The sequence below is a fragment of the Hyperolius riggenbachi genome, chromosome 7, assembly GCF_040937935.1.
Source record: "Hyperolius riggenbachi isolate aHypRig1 chromosome 7, aHypRig1.pri, whole genome shotgun sequence".
NCBI lineage: Eukaryota > Metazoa > Chordata > Amphibia > Anura > Hyperoliidae > Hyperolius > Hyperolius riggenbachi.
Window position 1 is genome coordinate 243,744,776 of NC_090652.1, and position 21,817 is coordinate 243,766,592.

Here is a 21,817-nt window from a genome sequence, read left to right on the forward strand (position 1 = left end):
CCCGCATGAACCTGATATCCTTCACAGCCAGGACAAGAAGAATTTGGGCTCTCTTTCTCTTCAGCTCAGCTCTCTCCCCACACATGACATGACAGCCCTCTCTCTGGCAGCACCTTCCCCTAACCACCCCCCCCCCCCCTGCCCACAGCAACTTTATTGTTTTAAAACACACAGACACAGATGTACTCTGAGAGCTCAGGGCACAATGCAGCAGCAGCTCTCAGGCATGTCCCTTTCCCTCACAGAAGGAGGTTAACCCTTGGCCATCCAGAACACAGTGAGTCTTAACTCTGCTTGCCTGCTCTCCCACGCGCACACATAAGCAGCCAAGCACCACGCAGGGTGCACTTCACATGTGAGTTACATAAAAGCATTAGTTCTGCAGAATAGAGGAGACTCCAGAAACAGATCTCGTATTGCAGGAGGACGAGGCGTAGAGACACTGCTGGAGGTCGCAGCACAATGGTTAATGTTAACCCTTTCCAGTACACACGCTCCACCCAGAGGTATTTGCGTCACTGGGAGGTTCCTCTGGCTTCTGGGTGACACCTACAGCAGCGTTCTGTTATTTCAGTGCATCTTTGCAAGCGCAGGGAATGCACGGATGGGCTTCCTAGATGATCATTGCTGCCTCCACACATAGCTCTGTTCCATCACTTGCTACAGAAACTAACCTGCAGGGGAAGGCAGTGAAGATATATTCTTTTTTTTGCTTTTACTATTCCACTGCACTGTTAAGTCAGGTTACTGCATAACTAGAAGAGTGAGGGAATCCCCGGTGGACAGAAGGAGTGGAATTACCTGGGAAGTAGCAGGTGCGCAGAGACGCCGCAAGGACTCTGCACAATGCTTCTGCAAACTTGAGGACTAGCTCAGTGCTGCAGGAGGTTTAAAATCTGGCCAAGCTGAAAGGAGGAGATCTTGCAGAGATGTCGGAGCCAGAACTGGACTTTTCCACAGTGGAAAGTTTTTTAGACAGTCATCCCGATCTCTTTGAGGACTACCTGATAAGAAAAGGCAAACACCACATGGTGGAGAAGTGGCTGAAGAGGAACCCGTTGTCTAAGACACCCCCAAATTCCAGCACAGATGAGAAGAGCAGGGATACTTCTTGGACCAACAAAGGGGACGGTTTGCAGCGGAGGGCATCTCAAAAGGAACTGAGGAAAAGTTTTGCCAGGTCCAAGGCCATCAATGTCAACCGAACTTATGATGAGCACGTCAACTCCAGAGCCCAGGAGCCCCTAAGCAGTATGAGGAGAAGAGCTCTACTTAGGAAGGCTAGTTCTCTCCCACCTACCACTGCTCATATCCTCAGCGCACTGTTGGAATCCAGGGTCAACATACCCCAGTACCCATCCACGGCCATTGACTACAAATACTACTTGAAGGAGAACAATGAGAGGGAATTCTTTTTGGAACTGGTGAAGGACATCTCCAACGAACTCAACCTAACTAGCCTTTGCTACAAGATTTTGATCTTTGTGTGCATAATGGTAGATGCCGACCGGTGCTCTTTGTTTTTGGTGGAAGGTTCTGCCAACAAAAAGAGTTTGGTATCGAAGTTCTTTGATGTCCATGCAGGGACAACCCTTCTGCCTTCTTGCAGCAGAGAGAACTCCAATGAGGTTCTGGTACCTTGGGGGAAGGGTATAATCGGTTATGTTGCTGAACATGGAGAGACTGTCAATATCACTGATGCTTACCAGGTAGGTCAATATCCCTCACCTGATGTGTAAGAGTTCATCCCATGGGTGGGGGAATCATTTGCTGGAGCGATAACCTAGGCAGAATACACTCATGTTTCTAAATAAGATATTGGATCTCAGGTGCATTTATTGGCAGGAAATCCCTCTTGCTCTTCATTTGAGACCTAATCAGCTGCTGCAGCTTTTGGAAATTAAAACTGTCAATCAGTCATCAAAGTGACATGGTGATATTAGCAAGCCAGGAGGCTTGTAGCAATTTTGCTGTTTTCTATTTAACTTGATATGAGTGGTAGCCAGTTTCCTGTGCCAAAACCTCTCTGGTGCTAATGTATTCCTCTGTTTCTGGTATCAGTGTTTCAGCCACTGGCAGTTCTTCATGAGTGTGCATTTGGATGTATAGTATGTGCTTTCTGTGATATGTGAGTGAATGATACTAGATAAAATACTACTAATATAATGTCATGCTTATTCTGGCTTCACACATGAAGATTGCAAAGTAACGATGCAAATACCACATGTATGAAAAATCAAATGCGAACTTCATAACGCATTCATTTTGATCGTTTTTTTGGTTAAATGTTAACACTTTAACAAATAGAAGTGCCTTAAAATTTTGATAGAATTTAATATAATTATTTTTTAAAGCAATTTAAAAATGATTTTACATTCTTTTGTGGTCATTTTGATATCATTCCTTTATCAAATGTTGTATAATTGCATTTAAATTTTGCATATATCAAACAGTGATTTCCCACTGAAAATCATACTACCCTAACTGCATAGTTATCTTCCATTTAAAACAAACCTGAAGTAATAAAAAAACAAAAAAAAAAGCAGATACTCACCTATGGAGAGTGAAGGCTCTTGGTCCTATAGAGCCTTCCCATTCCTCTCACGGTCCCCTCGTTCCAGCGCTGGCTCCCCCGTTTCAACCCCCTGAAGCAAGAGGCTCTGGAAGTCTTTGGGAGCCCGAGTGCTCCCAAAGACAGGTGGCTCCGTACTGCACATGCGTGCCTATGCGGGAGAGCGCACTCATACTGGCCCAGTACGGAGTCGCCCTTCTTTGAAAGCACTCAGGCTCCTGAAGATTTCCGAAGCCTCCCGCAGTGGCACAGAGCAGTCTTTGACCCATCAGTCTTTGACTGCTAACAGGGGGACAGCGCTGGAATGAGGGGACCATGAGAGGAATGGGAAGGCTCTATAGGACCTGGAGCCTTTCCTCTCCATAGGTGAGTATCTGTTTTTCTTTTTAATTTTACGTCAGGTTTGCTTTAAGTATTTTTACCAATTTAATAGCATGTAAGTTTTAGGCTAGGTTCACAGTGGGTATTGCGTTCACTGTAAACGCAGGAATGGAACTCAACAGAAGGGGAAAAGTCACATCGCTCGTTATCAATGCTTTGGGTACAGTAAAGCATACAGTCAAGGAAAAGTATGCTTCACTGTCACAACACGCACATTTAGCGGTAACGCATGCAATGCGTTGGGATGCTGCATGCTGATAGACAACACCGGCTGCACGCTGAGGCCTCATTCCCATTGCTTTCTGATAGCGTATCCGTTCGTGTTGGGCGCTTTTAAACTCGTTTTTTTTTCGATTCCCGGCGATTCCTGTGTGCTGGGCGTTTTTGCTAAGCGTTTTTGTAAGCGGTTTTCCCGAGCGTTTTTTTAATTCACTTGACGCGAGTCAGGAAGTGAACGATTTGATCCGGAGAAGAATAAATACAATGTATTTATTCTTGAAAATGCAAACGCAATTGCTGCACAAAGCGATTTTATGGCGCGTTTTGCGCTTTGCTATACCTTCCATTCAGGCGGAATCGCCTCAAAAATGACCCATGCACCGCTTATCTGAGCGGATCAGAAACAAACCGCTCAGATGTGAACTCTCTCATAGAGAATCATTGCACAAGCGCTTTCAGGGAGATTTTGAGAATCGCCAGCGCTTAAAAATTCTCAAACGCCCCCTAGTGTGAACAAGCCCTCAATATTGCATTGTATCTTCATTGCAGTGCGGAAATCTGCGCTACAATTTGGCACCACACCCAAAACTGAACTTAGCCTTAAAGAGGAGCTGTCAGCCATACTATCTCAGGGAAAAAAATTTATATAAGTAGATAAATACTTGCTCTACTTACATAACATATGTATTGTATTGTCCACCTTATGATTCCTGTGAATTTTATAAATAGAGAATCCTATTGTAGACAATTTCCATATTTACTGTGGCTATTTTGAAGCCAGTCATGATGTAATATCCGCCCTTAGTCTCCTCTGCCTGATTTGCCCTCCCTTCACTGTAGAAAGTGCATTGTTTCAGCCTGAGAAATTTTGGCCAATCAGAGAGGAACAGAGGAGTGGGAGGAGAAAACAGGAGGGAAAGAGGCTTCAGCCAATCAGGCTGCATTAGTTAAGTCTGAGGGGAAGTAGAGAAGCAAAAAAGGACAACCCAGCATGCCCTGCAACTTCTCTTTTGTGTACCAAATTTTCTGTGTACCAAATAAGAGTAAGGTAAACTGGGGAATGATCATTTATCAACAAGAAAAGTAAGAGAGATTTTAACTTTTGGATTGCCTGATTAGCATCCTTATTACTTGTTTACCAGATAAAAATAAACAATTGATTTTTGATTTTATGCCCGACAGTTACTGCACAGTTATCAGTACTGACACTAGTCAGTTCAGGCCGGGAACGTGTTCTAGAAACCTGCTTGTAAATCACTGTTGAATGATTTGAAAAAGTGTTTTTCAACAATATTATACTGCAGTATACCGTATCTCATGTTATTACACTGTAGTTTGTACCCCTTATGACCAGGGTTGCCACCTCACCCCTTTAAATACAGGCACATATAAGTTATACAGGTTCTGTGGCTACTCACATATAATCAGTGCCTAAACTGCATTTAACTAGCCACAAGGCATGTATAATTCATATGTGTCAGTATTTAAAGGGATGAGGTGGCAACCCTGCTTATGACAGTACCATTTTATGAGTAACATCATCTCAAGTACTCCTTGTAAAAGCACGTAAACCATAAACATATTCGATTCCTGTCACCCACAGCGATCAAGACTCAAACCCCTGGGGACAGTTCGGGACTCAATGCTGTACAGACACATCGCTATCCACTATCCTACAGGCTAGCGGCATGTTTGGTTGCTATGGAGGGGGGGAGGGCACTATACAGAGTGGCATTGAGCGCGTCAGGTGAGAAGGAGAACAAAGCCTTTGGCCTACCCTCTGCCAAGACAATCCAGCAGGCTGATAACTCACTGAGCTTGATTCACAAAAGAGTGCTAACTGTTACGCGAAAACGGCCGTGCTAACAGTTAGCACTCTTGTGAATCAAGCCCATTGACACATCCATAGCCTAGCCTAGTTTCTCAGCAAAGGTGGCTGCGACCGAAACCATCTAGCACATGTACAAGGCAAGGCTTTAGAAATACTAGACATTTGTGTCTGAGTGTTTTTCACACATTTGTGTATGTTTTTAATTAGCTAAAAATACTGTTTCCCATTTAGTCTTCAAGTGGTGTATTGGCGCTCTACAGTCAATAATCTTTGAAGGTGAAGTTCAGCGGTACATGACCCTTAGGGTACAAGCAGTTCATATCCTATTGAGGATAACGCACTAGTGCATCTTTTAGTTGCTTATATTCCCTTGTTTGTATGAGGTAACACAGAAGAAGCTGTTTGAAGGAGAAGCAACAGTGGAATTGATCATATGGTGGACTGCTTGTGCCCTAAGGATCATGTACTGTTGAACTCCACCTTCAAAGATTACTGACTGTAGAGTGCCAACAGAGTTCTTTGGCCTGGTTCACACTGCAAGAGCTTTTTAGCGCCAGTGATTTGAAAAGCTCTTGCTAATGAAATGCTATGGGTGATTTTTCATAAGATCACATTGCTCAAGTGAAAACACACACATAGCATTACATTAGCAAGAGCTTTTAAAATCACAAGCGCTTAGAAAAGCGCCTCCAGTGTGAACCAGCCCATACACTATAGTTTTTACAAAGTTTGTTCCTTTATGGGTGTGGCGGACCAGTGTTAAGGAAGAAATATAGCAGGTGGCAGTGTGGCAAAAAGAGGATCCCACTCCTAAAACCATAGTTTGATGTACTGTTACTAATTTGCTTACATATGTTTTATCATTCTTTTAACATAACCTTGTATTTTTAAAGAGAGAGAAATTCAGTTACTTACCTCAGTAGAGGCATTTCATGTCCTCCTCCTGACCATCTGAAAGTTCCCAGCCGCGCTCCTGTCTGTGTGTCTTCACTGCGCAGGATGCCTTACGCTTGCTACTGCACAGGCCTGAGGTGTGCTGTGTCTATTCTCTGAATAGAATTGTTGCCTGACCACGCCCACCTCCTACCTTTTGCAGAGTAGCAGGACAAGCAGAGGCGTATCTAGAGGGGTGCAGGTATGGCTCCTGTCATGGGCACACCAGTGGTCTGACCAGGGCGCAGTTTCAGTGTTTGCCATAGGGGCTATATTACCCAGATACGCCCCTGAGGAGAAGGTAGACAGGGTCAGCTTTGTGTTCACAGGAAAAGAGTGGCTGGTCTCTCCACCCAGCTTCTCCCTGACTACCTCCTGTGGGTGACAATGGGGTAGGAGAGGACTTAGGAGGCTTTGCAGCCATGCTTTATATAAACCAAGTTGTATATGACATTCACACAGGATGTCAATTTAGCAAACTCGATCAGCCAGGTCCTAGTTTTGTGCGATACACAGTGTTAAGGTAGCCGTACATCTAGCGATGATGGGCTGATTTGACCAAGAGACAAATCTCTGTGATCAAATCTGATTAGAGAGAGATTTGTCGGCTGGCCATACACCGCAGGCAGATTCCCAATCAATTTCAGCATTTATACATAACCTGTCCTGTGTCCGTTTTTGGTGCCCATCTGTCCTTAAATCCGCTGTTCTTCCCTATACACGCTGGCCGGCTGGTGTAGCACATGATGTCAGATGAGCGCCGTCGTGCTTTGGGCCGGCAGTATGTATGGGAAGTGTGACGGACATCGGTGGATTCAGAAGAGGACGGGCACCGCGACACAGGACAGGTAATGTATAAATGCACATACAAATACATACACATTGATACATTAGGAGAATAGCGACAGGAGTTTCACTGCCCCTCCCAATATCACTCGCTGTTAACTGACCACGATGGCTTGACATCTTGCCACACATCTGACCAATTGATGTGATCAATCTCAGCCTGAAATTGGTTGCATTGTCGATCGGGCACGCACTTGGTGACACTGCTTTTCATCTGATCCGATTATAATATTCTGAATTGGATGGTCGATCAGCAGCCAAGTCACCTGATGTATAGCCATCTTTAGACTGAAATAAAAGCAAAGAAGGGGGATGTGAGAGGAAACCAAAAGTCAATATAATGTAGTAAGTTTCTGAAACAGGGATTGAAGCCTCATTCACACCTAAAAATGAAACCGCAAGCGTTTTGCATTTCTGTGCACTGTTTTTTTCCTTTGCCGGCGCTCCACTGCGCACTGCGTTTTTGTAAAAAGCACTTTTTTAAGCGTTTTTTCAAAGCAGTTTTGTAATTCACTACCTGACGCAAGTCAGGAAGTGAACTCTTTGATCCTGAAAAGAATAAATACAATGTATTTCTTCTTAAAAACGCAAACGAAATTGCTGCACAAAGCGATTTTGTGAGCATTTACCACTCTTCCTATACCTTCCATTATACGAAAAATGCCCCAAAAATGGTACAGGCACCGCTTTGCTGAACGCACAGCAGAGAAACCGCACTAATATGAACCTTCTCATAAGGATTCATTGCACAAGCGTTTTGTGGACGATTTTAAGAATCGCCTGCACTTGACGAAAGCCCGAAAATGCCCCTAGTGTGAATGAGTCCTAAGAGGACTTGAATAATTATACTCACATTTGTGGGCCACAGCACTGGCACAACAGTAGGTTTGGTGGGAAGAATAAACATAACCCTACTTGGATTATAGGGTGTCTCTCTGCAATTATGGACAAAACAACAAAGGGATATACCCTCCACATGAGGTGCTATGATTATACATGTGGTTTAGAGGTGTTAAAGTGAAATAAAATTATTAAAAGCTGTTTAAAACACAGCAGGTAAAGGTAAACTTACTTCCACTCTGAGAAAAAAAAAACTCAGTGGTGAGGTTAAAGTGAACCTCCAGACAAAAAATCTACTCAGCAGCACTGAAAAGGCGTGGTGTTTCTTTAACAGTTTCACAGCATCAGTACTTTGGGCTTTATTCACAAAAGGGTGCTAACTTAGCTAGCACGCTTAAAAGCCCCTTAGCACGGCTAAATCCCTTAAGGATGCGCAAAGCTTCGCGTACTAAGTTAGCAAAGTTTTGCTCAGCGCGGTGCGTGTGAGACGTTGCACCAGGTGCGACTAAAACGTTGCACCGGGTGTGCCCGAAACATCGCATTGTGCGAGTTTTCGGGCGTACCCGGTGCAACGTTTTAGGGGCGCCCAGTGTGAGGTTTTAGTCGCCCCTGGTGCAACATTTCTCGTGCAATGCACAACTCTAAACTTTGCACGCAATCAAAAAAAGCTTTGGCCGTGCTAACTGCTTAGCACCTTAGTTAGCACACCCTAAGCTTTTAGGCGTGCTAACTAAGTTAGCACTCTTTTGTGAATCGAGCCCTTTGTTTTTCTTACACAAGCCTCATTGTTAGCTGCACAGAAAAAACTGCCCGGGCATTTTTCCCCTGATGCTGTGCAAAGCATGATGGGATTTCTGATGTTGTTCTCGTTCTGCTGTTTTGGTGCAATTTTTTTTTTTTTTAATTTTGAATTTGAGACGGCCAAAAATGAAGCTAAGCCGCGACGGGGGAACCTGAGGACACCTGAGGAGCTGTGAGGGCACAGGACGGCTGCTGGGGGCTTGGGGAAGCCCCAGGTAAGTGAAACGTTTTTTCCCCTCAGGGTTAAGGTTCCCTTTAATCTATGGTACATTTTAAAGTGTAACCGTCAGGCATAAAATAAAAAATCAATTCTTTATTTTTATCTGGTAAACAAGTAATAAGTATTCTAACCAGGCAATCCAAAATGTTAAAATCACTCTTACTTTTCTTCTCCATAAAAGATCATTCCTCAGTTTCCCTGGCTCTTATTTGGTACATCTGCCGCACAAAGAAAGGTGCAGGGCATGCTGGATTTTCTTTTTTTCTTCTTTACTTTCCCCTTAGACATAACTAGCGCTGCGTAATATGTTGGCGCTTTATAAATACAATAAATAATAATAAATAAATAACTAATGCATCCTTATTTGCTGAAGCCTCTTTCCCTCCCGTTTTCCCTTCTCACGCCTCTGTTCCTCTCTGATTGACCAATATTTCTCATGCTGAGACAATGCATTTTCTACTGCAGAGCTGGGTTGGAGTGTCTGAAGACTGAGAGGAGGGCGGGCAATGATACATACAGACAGAGTAAGGAAGAAAATGAAGTCAGGATTGGCTGCAATAGACACAGTCAAAATGGAAAATGGAAATTCCTAAGAAGGATTTTTTTTTTATTATAGAAAAATCACTAAAATCAAGATGTGGACAATGCAAAACATATGTTATGTAAGTAGAGCAAGTATTTATCTACTTATATATGTGTTTTTTTTTCTGAGATAGTATGGCTCTTTAATGAGTTGAGAACCGCAGGTTTATTCCCCCCCACCCAGGTGGCCAGGAGATTTTTTTTTTTTTACAATTCAGTACTGTGCAGCTTTAATGGTTAATTGCACAGCCATACAACTTACCACCCAAATTAATCTTACCTCCTTTTCTTGTCACAAATAGGGCTTCCTTTTGGTGGTCTCTGATTTCTGCTGCAATAATTAGTTTTAAAAAAAAAAAAAAAAAATTCTTTAACACCCCCCCCCCCCCCAATTGTTCCTAGACTGCGATCAATACACTTAACTATGCCAACATGGCATAGGACAATGGCAGAGATTAGATTGTGAGCCCATCTGAGGGACCACTAAGTGACAAGGCTGTCACTTGTACAGCACTGTGGGAGATTGCAGCGCTGTGTACATTGCTTTCTTTCAAACAAAAAACAGCCTGCCGGCCGCGATCGCAGGCTGGCAAACTGATCTCTGTGTCCCCTGTGCTAGCTAATGGGCACTCATGCTCGAGCAAGAGTGACCTCCTGTCTAAGCTCGCGCATCACGAGATGACGCAATCCTGCGTTAGGCGGTCCTGGGGGAGCCACTCCGCAGCCGCCATCCTGCGTTAGGCGGTCGCAGAGTGGTTAAGAACTGTAATTTTGTTCAAATTATTAAAACTCTCGTACATTGCAATGCATTTCTTGGAACTAGATTCCTAGTTTTTCAGGCATATAAAGAGATAAATCTCCAATGAGCCGTAGTAGAGACTAGCGCCACAGTCATCCGGACTTGCACATGCGCAGTATGGATCTGCTCGCCTTTGTAAGCAGTCAGGGATGAGAGTACTTCCAAAACCCAAAGAAGTATTCGACCAGCAGGATAAATAATGTCAATGGGGGAACAGCGGTGAAACAATTGGATGAAGAGAGGACTGGGAAGGTTCTAGAGGGAAAGGATCCAGAGTCTTGACTTTATATAGGTATGATTTGGGTTTTTTTCTTTTGCCCACCTCAGGTTCACTTTAATAGTGTATGGCCACCTTTAGAGAACGCACAATAAATGTATGGTATCCGCTTGCAAAACAGTAAATTTATGCTTTGCTTTTAAGAAAGTCATTAGTGCAGCCTCAGATCAGGCACAGCTTTTTAATATATATCTACAGAACACATTCAGACTTCAGCAGAGGAGATCTCGGCTCCTATCTTGCCGTGCTAAGCAGCAACACCCACTCTCAATTCATGTGTTACTGCACAGCACGGCAATAATGAAACAGGGATCTCCTCTGCTGAAGTGGAGGAGGAAAATTACACAACCATTTTTTGGAATAATCAGCTGCCTTTGGTAGAGGACTATTCCATAGTTCAATGTCACTTATAGCAAAGGACCCTATTTGTAGAATATAAAATTCATAAAAGTGCAACTGTAACATGGCAAAATCTCACAATATCTCAGCCTGTGAATTACCTCATCCCAGATGCTGTCATATATGTCCCTTTAGTCTGGTGCAGATTAGGGGTTTATCGGTGAAGCCTTATTGGGGGCCCATTTGTGCCCCTAATTGGCGCTGGTGATTATATAGAAATATCACCCCTTTTCATGATTATATTAAAGATATTCTTACCTGGAATACGTTGGAAATTTCCCCCTTAAAGAGAGACTGTAACAAAATGCTGAGCCTTATTTCTTCTATCCTATAAGTTCCTATACCTGTTCTAATGTGCTTTGTCTTACTGCAGCCTTTTCTAGTTGCACAGTGGCTGTGTTATCTCTGTTATATGATCTAATCTTCTCTCCTCTGTCAGCTCTGTCGGGCTCAGGCAGTCAGGCTGGAATGTGCTGTGCTGCTTGTGATTGGATAGAAGCTATACACACCCTCTCCAGGCCCCCTGCACACTCTGTATGACTCACACACTGAGCTACTCTCTTGCTATGTCTTTTGTTTGTAAACACTGCATAAAAATTGCAATTACAAGCCAGGATTGCAGCAGGGAGTGGCAGAAAAAGCACAGAGGGGCCCAGGAGAACATAATGAATAGAATGGCATGCTTTTTATTGTAAGAATTTTACAGTACAGATTCTCTTTAAATGGTTCCCCATATAGCTGTGTATTTTGTTTATAAATAATAATGGATCCATCAACTGTTTATAGGATTAGTGTATATCAACCTCTCCCCCTTGTTTATGGGGAGGTTTCCACTTTTCTTGCCCCTTAACCACTTGCCGACCGCCTGCTCATAACGCGCGTCGGCAAAGTGGCAGCTGCAGGACCAGCGACGCACATCTCCGTCGCCGGCTGCAGGCTAATTAATCAGGAAGCAGCCGCTCGCGCGAGCGGCTGCTTCCTGTCAATTCACGGCGGGGGGCTCCATGAATAGCCTGCGGGCCGGCGATCGCGGCTCGCAGGCTAAATGTAAACACAAGCGGAAATAATCTGCTTTGTTTACATTTTTACAACGCTGCTAACAGTAGCAGCGTTGTACTAGATCAGCGATCCCCGGCCAATCAGCGGCCGGGGATCGCTGTCACGTGACAGCGGGGAGCCTGTTAGAGGCTGCACAGGACAGATACGTTCCTGTGCAGCCTCCAATCTCCAGGGCAGGGAGGGAGGAGAGGGGGAATCCTGCGGTGGAGGGGGCTTTGAGGTGCCCCCCCTGCCACCCACACGCATGCAGGAGTGATCAGACCCCCCCAGCACATCATCCTAGTGGGGAAAAAAGGGGGGCAATCTGGTCGCTCTGCCTGTTATTTGATCTGTGCTGGGGACTGTAGAGTCCACCCAGCACAGATCTTAGAAATCAGCGCTGGTCCTTAAGGGGGGGGGGGGGGGGTAAAGGCTGAGTCCTGAAGTGGTTAAACAAATCCTCTCCCTCCTTTGTTTTTCACATCTTATATAATAAACCCTAACTGTCCCTGTGTCATCCTCCTGTCCCTGTGTCCATGTTTTTTGGCTACTGCGCATGTGTAGCCATTGGGACAGGAGGAGGATGGGAGCAGGGGGGCTGGTGGCTGTTGGTGAGAGCGGTGGGCAGCGCGGCCAGGTGTGCGGGTGGCGCGAAGCACGGCCGGGCGCGGTATGGGACGCGGCTGTGTGCCCTGGGGTTGCGTCACAGCCCTAGTGCCCGTTATCTAATGGACATGCTAAATAACTAGTATATAATAATGGTGTTGGAGTGCCTAATACTGATTGTCCCCTTTGCATGAATGTAGGTGTAGTGACTCTTTGTATAGCTTATGGTGGATAATGATCTCTAATATAGTTACCTTATATAATGTGCTTAAGCTGAAATGTAGTTGCAGTGACAAATAATAATAATAATAGTCATAATGCAAGTTTTTAAGCACATCAAAAAAGGATCTGTATCTTTAATAATAGGAAACGGGATAACATTGTATTCAGTGGATCTAACGTCATAGCAACAGTGACCATGCATATATGTGTTGGAGATTTTTTGACTAGTTGGGGGAATAATGGATGTCCCACCACTGTGACCTATTGGGATGAGGAATGTGGAGCAGGAGATGTTACCTCTGTGTATACACAAACGCTGATTGGGTCCCAGTTTGTTTACTTGTCTGCAGTGGCAAATAGATTCAGAATGGTCACGCCTGCACACAGCCTGGATTAGTGACGGGGAAGGGGGCGCATGGCTACTTGGACAGATGCTCTGCTGAAGTCTTTCCAGATTGTCGGAGCACGTTGCAAGGAACATCATGGCCTCCAATAATTGGCGGCTCGGGGCGGAGATGCCTATCCAGTGCGGGCATCTTGGAGCGTGTACGGCTGCATGCCCAGCCCGCTGGGTATCAGCTCACATGGTTTGACGCAGATTAGCCTCTATAGGCCTCTGAGGTTACACTCTGACTTAGGATTGGCAGAGTTACCTTTGGGGGTTTGTCTGTAGTCTCCAGTCAACTAATCAAAGCCCTCCCATAGGACATAATGGAAGCAATAACGCGTTTTATACAAAGGATCGTTCAAGGTCATAAATGGAGGAAAGACCTCAATCCTAATAGTTTAATGAGCAACCTTCGGACAATTTGAGGCTGGGTTCACATATGACATAGCGTGAAATGCTGCGTTTTATGTCATGTTTTATGATAAAGTTGTGTGCGTTTGCAATGCATTTTTCAGGCGTTTTGCGTGTGTTTTAATGCGTTTGCGGTTTGCATATACAAACCCATATTTGTTTTGTATGCGTTTTCCATGTGTTTTTATATTTTCATTTATTCAAATGAATGCTTTTTTTGTTGTTTTCAATAATTTTTTTTATTTTCAGTGCAAATGAAAGGCTAACAGCATGTACATGTTGTTCTGATAAGCAAAATATAGGTTGTGGTGTAAGATACATATTATGACAGTTAATTACATAGTATAAATGTATCCTGCAGAAGAGCTTATACAGTGGTATAGATAATAAAGTAGTGTTCAACAGCTTAAAGATATGTACCTAGTGGTTCAACAGCCTAAAGATTATATTGACCTATCGGTTCTATAGACACTAAAAGGTCCATATAAACCGTTAAATATTTGTAGTAAACAAAGGTCTGAAACTTTGTAGGTGCTGAGATGTTGCCCAGCTGTGTAGGAATTGCCCTGCTAAGGCAACCAAAGGTTGCACAGAAAATCAGGGGCAGGAAAACTGCTGATAGTAGAATATTGGTACATTTACAGATAGTCTGCTATCTAAAGTGTTAATTTTCGATAGTAAAATATCACTAATTGTTATCGCTACTTTACAATAGCTAACTCTCACACAGAACCTTCCCCCCGATGCCTGATCCTAGCTCCTCCCCACGAACACCCTTCCTGACGCCTAACCCTAACTGCCCTCCTTCACAACCCCCGCAAAAATCCCCTTTGGGGTGTCTGATCCTCAAATGGTACTCCCTGGTGCCCAAATTTCCCCTTTGTCGCTGACTTAGAGACTCTGTAACAACATTTTCAGCCTTATTTCTTCTATCCTATAAGTTCCTATACCTGTACTAATGTGGTCTGGATTACTGCAGCCTTTTCTAGTTGCACTGTCTTTGTAATATATCTAATCTTCTTTTCTTTGTCAAGCTTTGTCGACCCAGAGAGCAATGGGCTACCTCTGTTGTAATTAATACAAGCTATGCACGCCCCCTGCAGGCTCTGTGTGCTTTGTTTACTCCTCACTCTCTGCTCTCAGTTTCAGCTTGTCTGTGATACAGTTTGTGAGGATGAGGGGGCCTCCCTGCCTGTCACATGCTGAGAAACTGTGAAAAGCCCAGACTCGAGGGAAGATAATGCACTATACAATAAAACCTTCTAGTATACTGTAACATGATAATATATATATATATATATTTATTTATACAGTTTATATGTATGTATACATACATACATACATACATACATATACTTCACTTCCTGGTTAGCGGCCATGTTTTTTGTTTAGAAACACTGCCTAAAACTGGCAATTATAAGCCAGGATCACGACTGGGAGCGGTGGAAAGGCAAAGAGGGATGCAGGAGATCACAATGACTTGATTGGTATGTTTTTTATTGTACAAATCGGACAGTACAGATTCTCTTTAAAGAACAACTGAAGTGGGAAGGCAATCGCTGCCGCCCAAATTAGTCACTGAGCACCGCTGTGGAGATATATTGAGGTGCTGATGATATTAGGGAGTACAGAAACCTATTCTATCATTTTTATGTCTGCTGTATATCTTTCAGAGGTGGAGGTCAGCCAGTATGGCCTGAAGATATTGGCAGCTAGCTTCATGGACTATTAATGTGATTGTGTGTGGTGTCAATAGACAGACAAAAGGGAACCTCATTACCTGTTTCTGGCTGTCCAGAGGAACTGTACGCTGTGATCTTTTGTATTAATGTAGACAGCTGCCATTGTCTTCAGTGAATGGACCAGTCCCCTTCAATAGGCAAGGAAGCTTTTTGATGTCTGGTAGGATACAATCTCACCTATTGAATTCTGCAAACTTCAAGAAGCTAAAACAGGAACCCCTTTGAAGTTTGCATATCACAAGAAAGATTATGACAAGCGTTCGGTGATGTCACAAACGGGGAAACTGCATTAGTTCCTGGGGGCTGGACATTAAATGCCCCAGGGGACACTTCAGAGTATAAAAAGCAGAGACAGATACCTAGTGATCATCTGCTCTTGGAGTTAGCGCATAGCTAGAGTTGATCTCGACTTCTGGTCGAACAAGCGGCATGCTCCTGCCGACAACGTTGAGACCTTCAAGTTGGTAACGTTTTTTTAATCCCCATTTTTATTTTACGCAAATATCCGTATGTGTTATCTTTGTAACTTTTATCTTGTAACTATTTTTACTTTGTTTTTTGTAAGCTTTTGTATATATTAAGTTCTGCACTGTTCTATGTTTTTCTGGAATATTAAATTATTATTTAATAAGCTTGACTTCTGCCGTACTAAACTAACACTCATAGCCTAAATGAGACTGCAGTGTAGCTGTGTATAAGTCCGGCACGGACTTATACACATTTCATATGGTAGTGTTGCTCAAACATACACTAGGCACTAGTGTATGTTTGAGCAACACTACCATATGAAATTGTAATTGCATTGTGTGTGTGGGGGGCGTTTGTCGTACGTTGGCCTAAAGCACGCAGCTGACCCAATGTACGAAACGCCAGTGCGAGTAGCTAACAGTATCGTTCGGAACGACTGTTAGTGGTTTTGCTGCACGACAGTGTAACTTGCATTACAAGTCAGTGTCTAATTGTGCTGTGTTACTGTACAACTGTACTGTGTGTGTGGGTGCGTGGCGTTCTCGTATTCGGCCTAAGCGCAAAGCTGACCCAAATACGAAAACGCGGAGTGCGCGCTGAGGACTCGACAGCAGAGTAGAAGTGTCTAGCGAACCGCTAGTGGTGGCAGTGAGAGGTGTTCTGAGGGGTCCCAGCCTTGTTTTAGCTTGACTAAGGCTGCTTCCCCCTCTCAGTCTGGTCAAACCCGCAGTCGGGAACCGTATACGCAGGCGTGCTGCGGGCCGGTTCCTGACAACCGCTATAGCCGTAATTCTCATTATGGCCTATGATGGCGCCCAAACATTCGGCTAAGCACTGTGCCAAAATGAGTTGATTCGCCATTTTGTTGCTGCCCTGGAGAAGATCTGTGGCATTCAACAAATGAATTTGCTGTGCAGACCTATGTTGAAGTAGTGGACACATCCACAACAGACATATGTTAACAGGTCCATGTGAAAGCAATGACTTCAGGGAACGAGCACTGTACTGTTTTGCTATAGCTAAGCAGTGTGTACTGATCAATGGAGAGGGGAGTAGGGACATCAGACAGCGCACAAACAAGCTGCATCATTTGAAACAAAAGAAGACAATATGCTAGTTCATTGCTTGGCATATAACTTTTCACTGTGGTTGATACTTTTACTTAACATATGTAGGAGTTCTTCTTTAAGGGCAATTACTCTAGGCCAGGCATGTCCAAAGTCCGACCCTGGGGCTAAATGCGGCCCACCGAGCCTTTTCTGTTGTTCCCCAAAGCTCTCTACAGTTGTTAATTCCTGCAGGCTGTAGCTGTGATGCAACATGCAGGAACCACCTCGTGTCTCCGCACTACTCGCCTGTAGGTTATCAGCCACCATTGTAGCAGTAGCAGCCATTGATTAGCAGTGTGCGTAATCCCATAGGACTACATGTGCTACAATGCTTTGCTAATTGCGGGTGATTAGCTAAACACTGGGCCCCAGGCACCTGCCTAGGTTGCCTTGTGGATGATTCTGCTCTGACAGTTGCCTTGTCTGTTGTGATGACTATTGTTACATTCATGGCAATATACATAAAAAAACCACCAATCCTACCTCCAGCAGGTCTGCAGGTGTAACGGTCTCTGAATATACGGAGATATCAGCTGTATACATACAGTATATCTGCTACATGGTAAGTCATTCCAGATCAGCTGCAAGGACAAGCAGACTTTACAGTGAATGGCATGACTGGGGTGTGACTTTATCTTTACATACAATGGATGTCAAAAGCAGTGGCGTAGCTAAGGAGCTATGGGCCCCGGTGCAAGTTTTACATTGGGTCCCCCCCAAGCGCTCTTTACTTAACAATTCGTACAGCGCACCAAAACCTGCCAAGGACAACAATAGTTTCAGAGGTGAAAGAAGGGGATGGGAATCAGTTTGGTAATGATTACTACTATTCAAAGCATCTATAGTATATTACTAGTACAGGACCAATAGAAAGCTAATACTGCGGTTCAGGGAGGACCTCTCGGGGCCTCTCTGGCCCAACGGCAATGATGCGGCTGCAACCTCTGCACACCCTATTGCTACGCCCCTGTCCAAAAGGTCACAGTCCTTCCCTGCTTGTTGTTGAGCTTTGGATTTCTAAGCCTCATCTGTATCTAGGGAGAGTAGGTTGTGTTTAGGATGAATTTCATTTTAATCCTCTATCTATAAAGCGGCAACATATTGTGAAGCTCTGTGCAGTATATTAGTAGCTGATGTAACATAGAAATGTAGTATGAACAATCAAGGATACATGCTATGGGAGGGGAAGAGCAGAAAAATCCAGCATCAGTAGAAAGCTCAAAAAGGAACTTTACTGTATGTAACTTTGTAAATAAAACTGATTATCTACACAATATTCATGTATAAATTATTTAATTAATATGCACCCAGTGTAAAATCTCACCTAACCTTGTTAGTCATTATCAGTCACCCCAGCATTTTTACTGCAGGCAAGGTGAGTCAGTGGAGTGTCAAAATCGCCCCCCCCCCCCCCCCCGCCCATCCTGTGAAATGAGCAGGAACATCATATGACCACCCAGAGTGCTCTGGGGTGATAAAACTGCATAATATCATGGCGTATGCTAAACCTAAGTGGGAGGGTGGTGATATATACCAATATACAGCAATAAATAACTACAGGGCTTTACACTGCAAATCGCAGAACACAGTCGCAACTGCAATTTCATGCAATATCGTTGATTTTACCATGTTGCTGCAGGTCTCACTGGATGCTGGAAAAACAAGGAACAGATGCAGCATGCAGGATTTTTGCGATTAGACAATCGCATTGCACTAGCTTAAAAGGGTTGGAAAAGGGAATGGTGCCTTAACTCTCTACCAATAATGAGTGTGCTTAGAGCAATATATCAGTTGTAAAGGAAAAAAGAGGAACAGCTGCCCATAACTCATAGCACCTGTCTTGAATCTCGCCATCTTGAAAAAGCTGACTGACATTCGTGGGACCAGTGGACGTGGTTTACCGCTGATCCTCCTGTTGCCCCGGGGGGGGCAACCGGAGGATCAGCGGTAAACCATGTCCACTGGTCCCGCGAATGTCAGTCCAGGGAGGGGCCCTACTCTGATTGGGTAATATACTCTATGTACACCCTTTCCTGCACTCAGGACACTGAGCACTGATGGCCTGCATCAAAGCACTCGCTTTTCATTGAGTTTTTTTTGCACACATTTATTCACGGATTGTTAGTATGAAATGTTTTGCACTCTTATTTTTGCACTGCCTATGAATTTCTTTATGCACAATTTTACTCAAATGTTCACTGCACTTTACTGAACCCGGATTCAGTGTATAGTTGATGCTCAATACTGATTGTTATACCATACTGGTATATACATCTAGGAATTGTTGGGCCAGTTGCAATAACATATTATAAACAATGAATTATGCTGAATAAATTTTTGTCTACCGAGAGAAGAATTGTGCTTTTTTTGGTCTATCAGGCCCTGTTCACAGTGGTCAGTTGCGTTGCCGAATAATTCTGCATGTTAACTCACTGCCCATACAATTCTATGGGCCTGTTCACAGTAATGGATCACGTTATTCTAACTCGCTGCATGTAGGCTTTGCATTTAAAGGGACTCCGAGCAGTGCAGAAACTATAGGAAGATGCATATCATTTTAAAGCTCTCTTTCTCTTCTCTCCAATGATATATACACCGCCGCCCTACGCCTTTTAGTTTAAGCTATTTTCGCGATTGAAATTGCCACGGCCGCGATTTCGACTGCGAAAATAGAAAAAATTAAAAGGCGTAGGGCGACGATTTAGGGGTCGTCAGAAAGAGGAGAAAGAGAGCTTTAAAATGATATCCATCTTTCCATAGTTACATCGTATTACACAGGGCGACTTTTTCTGCTGAATGGAGCTGCTGACTTTGAGAAAAAGTCGCCCTGTGTAATACAATGTAACTATGGAAAGATGGATATCATTTTAAAGCTCTCTTTCTCCTCTTTCTGACGACCCCTAAATCGTCGCCCTACGCCTTTTAGTTTTCTCTATTTTCGCGATCGAAATCGTGGCCGCGGCAATTTCAATTGCGAAAATAGCGAAAACTAAAAGGCGTCGGGTGGCAGTTTATATATCATTGGAAAGAGGAGAAAGAGAGCTTTAAAATGATATGCATCTTTCCATAGTTTCTGCACTGCTCGGAGTCCCTTTAAGTCTATGGCCAGTCTCCATTGCAGTTCACACACATTTTAACGTGTGCATTATGCAACTGATCACTGTGAACCTAGCTTCATAGTTTAGTGTGCTTGAATAAAATGTGTTGATTACTGTACTACCATTGAGTGGTGCTATGAATCATGGGCAACTGTTCCTCTTTTTCCTTTCGCTGCCCACACTTATTCGCCACATGAGCTACTTTTAAAATTAGCACCGTAAGTCAAAATGATCGACCTACGTACAATTTTAGGAGCACAATAGTATATGCAGAATGGAAAATGTAGTGTGGTCGGGATCTACCATGAAGTCCTTTGTGATCTACCGGTAGATTGCGATCCACTCAATGGGCACCCCTGCTTTACAATATAAAAGGGTTCCTGGGATCTTCATTATTTTGCTGCTGTCCTTGTGTTTTGTGATTTGCATGCGATTGGAAAATGCAGCATAATCACACGTAGAATAAAATGTGTACATAATAAAAGGAACCTGGAAATTTGGGCATCCAAGAAAGCCGATAGTAAATGTATTGATTATCTACTATTAAAGTGTAAGGTGTAAGATATCGGTATTAAATACTATTTACTATAGCTAAACCTAACCCCACTCTCACACAGAACCCTAAAGCTCAATCTACACGGAGCGATCCGACGGCTCGATTAGCCGCCGGATCGCCTCTGCCGCATCCCCGCTCGCCCGCGCGTGCGTCGGATTCGATCCCCCTCGTCCTCGCGCGGCGCCGCTTATCTTCCGCTCGATTCCTTACCATTGTCCGCTCGTGGGGGACAAGCAGGGAATTGGCGGCGGCGAGATCGAACCTGTCGGATCTTATCAATCGAGCCGCATCAGCCGCTCGATTGATAAGACACATCGCTACGTGTAGACCAGGCATAACTGTCCTCCCCAAACAGACACCCTGATGTCTAACCCTAACCACCCCTCACCCCCAACACCCTTCCTGACGCCTAACCCTACCTGCCCTTCCCCACAAAAAAACACCCTACCTCATGCCTAACTCTAACTGCTGTCCCCCCCCCCCCCCCCCCGCACAAATACCCTACCTGACTCCAAATCCTAACCACTACCCCCCACAACTAACCGTAACTACCCCCTCCCCCGCTGCCAATTGCCACCCCCTATCGCGAACAAAAAATAAAACCTGTAATTTTCCAGGCCCGCCATAGGCTCCCATTAAAATAGTGGCATTGAGGGCTATTTCTCCTCAATGTCAATTTCTCATCAATGCCCCTATTTCAATGGGCACCTATGGCACTGCTCAAACTTCCTCCGCTAGTGGGCGCTCAAATTGCCGGCTCCGGCATAAAACAGCCAGAAGAATTTCTGACTATGAAACCAGGATAATTAGGGCAAGAATGGGTATCCTGAAATTGTATTACTGCCTACTATATATCATTACGGGTCCTCTTTAAGAACCTGGGGAGTTGGCATTGCTGCTTGTAATATTAATTGAGTTGCTGACATGTTGTTTTATCAAATGGGTGAACTGCTGCCTGACCTAGCACTCACCTAGATAGATTACCTCTCTTATATAGAGGCATCATGTGCTCTGCAACTTGCAGTGTGGTCTGGAATTACCTGCACCGTCTGCAAACCACTCACTGAAGCATGCAATGTTGTTTCAGCTTGTTCTGCAAATGTTCCAGCAGCTAAGGTATTGTAAGAACAGGTGGGAAGGTGAATCTTTATCACGCCGCAGATACCCGCTAGCCTTTTCTATCCTTTGTAAGGGAGAGTTCACGGATATTAGTTATCCTTTTTTATTGGCTTTGGTTCATGATCCCTACGTCAATGAAGCACACATATTTTGAAAAACCGGCATAGATTTCTTATTCTGCTATGTGCTCAAAAGGATTATGAATTATTGAAAAACAATGCAGCACTGAGAAAATCTCCTGCACTGGAAATGTGCTTACCTTGGAACTTTTACTTACAGATTAAGACACTTCTGGACGGCAGGTTTGATTAAGCTGTGGTTCACTGAATGCCCAGCATGCCCTCTGCCATTTGGTGCTGT

General features: G+C 44.1%; 1 protein-coding gene across 6 annotated transcripts in view; it reads left to right on the forward strand.

Moving 5' to 3' along the window:
• The first annotated feature begins 301 nt into the window (after positions 1–301).
• The window catches only part of PDE11A (phosphodiesterase 11A), a 749,805-nt gene continuing 728,289 nt past the window's right edge, over positions 302–21,817 (forward strand). For 5 of the 6 annotated variants that reach the window (XR_011022806.1, XR_011022807.1, XR_011022808.1 and 2 more), the window contains exon 1: positions 306–1,709. Coding sequence is in view for 1 of the 6 variants with exons in the window: in XM_068245440.1 (XP_068101541.1) it covers positions 930–1,709 (780 nt within the window). In the remaining 5 variants the exon portion in view is untranslated. Of the gene's footprint in view, positions 1,710–21,817 lie in introns of all 6 variants that reach the window. The other variant, XR_011022809.1, reaches the window with a different exon arrangement.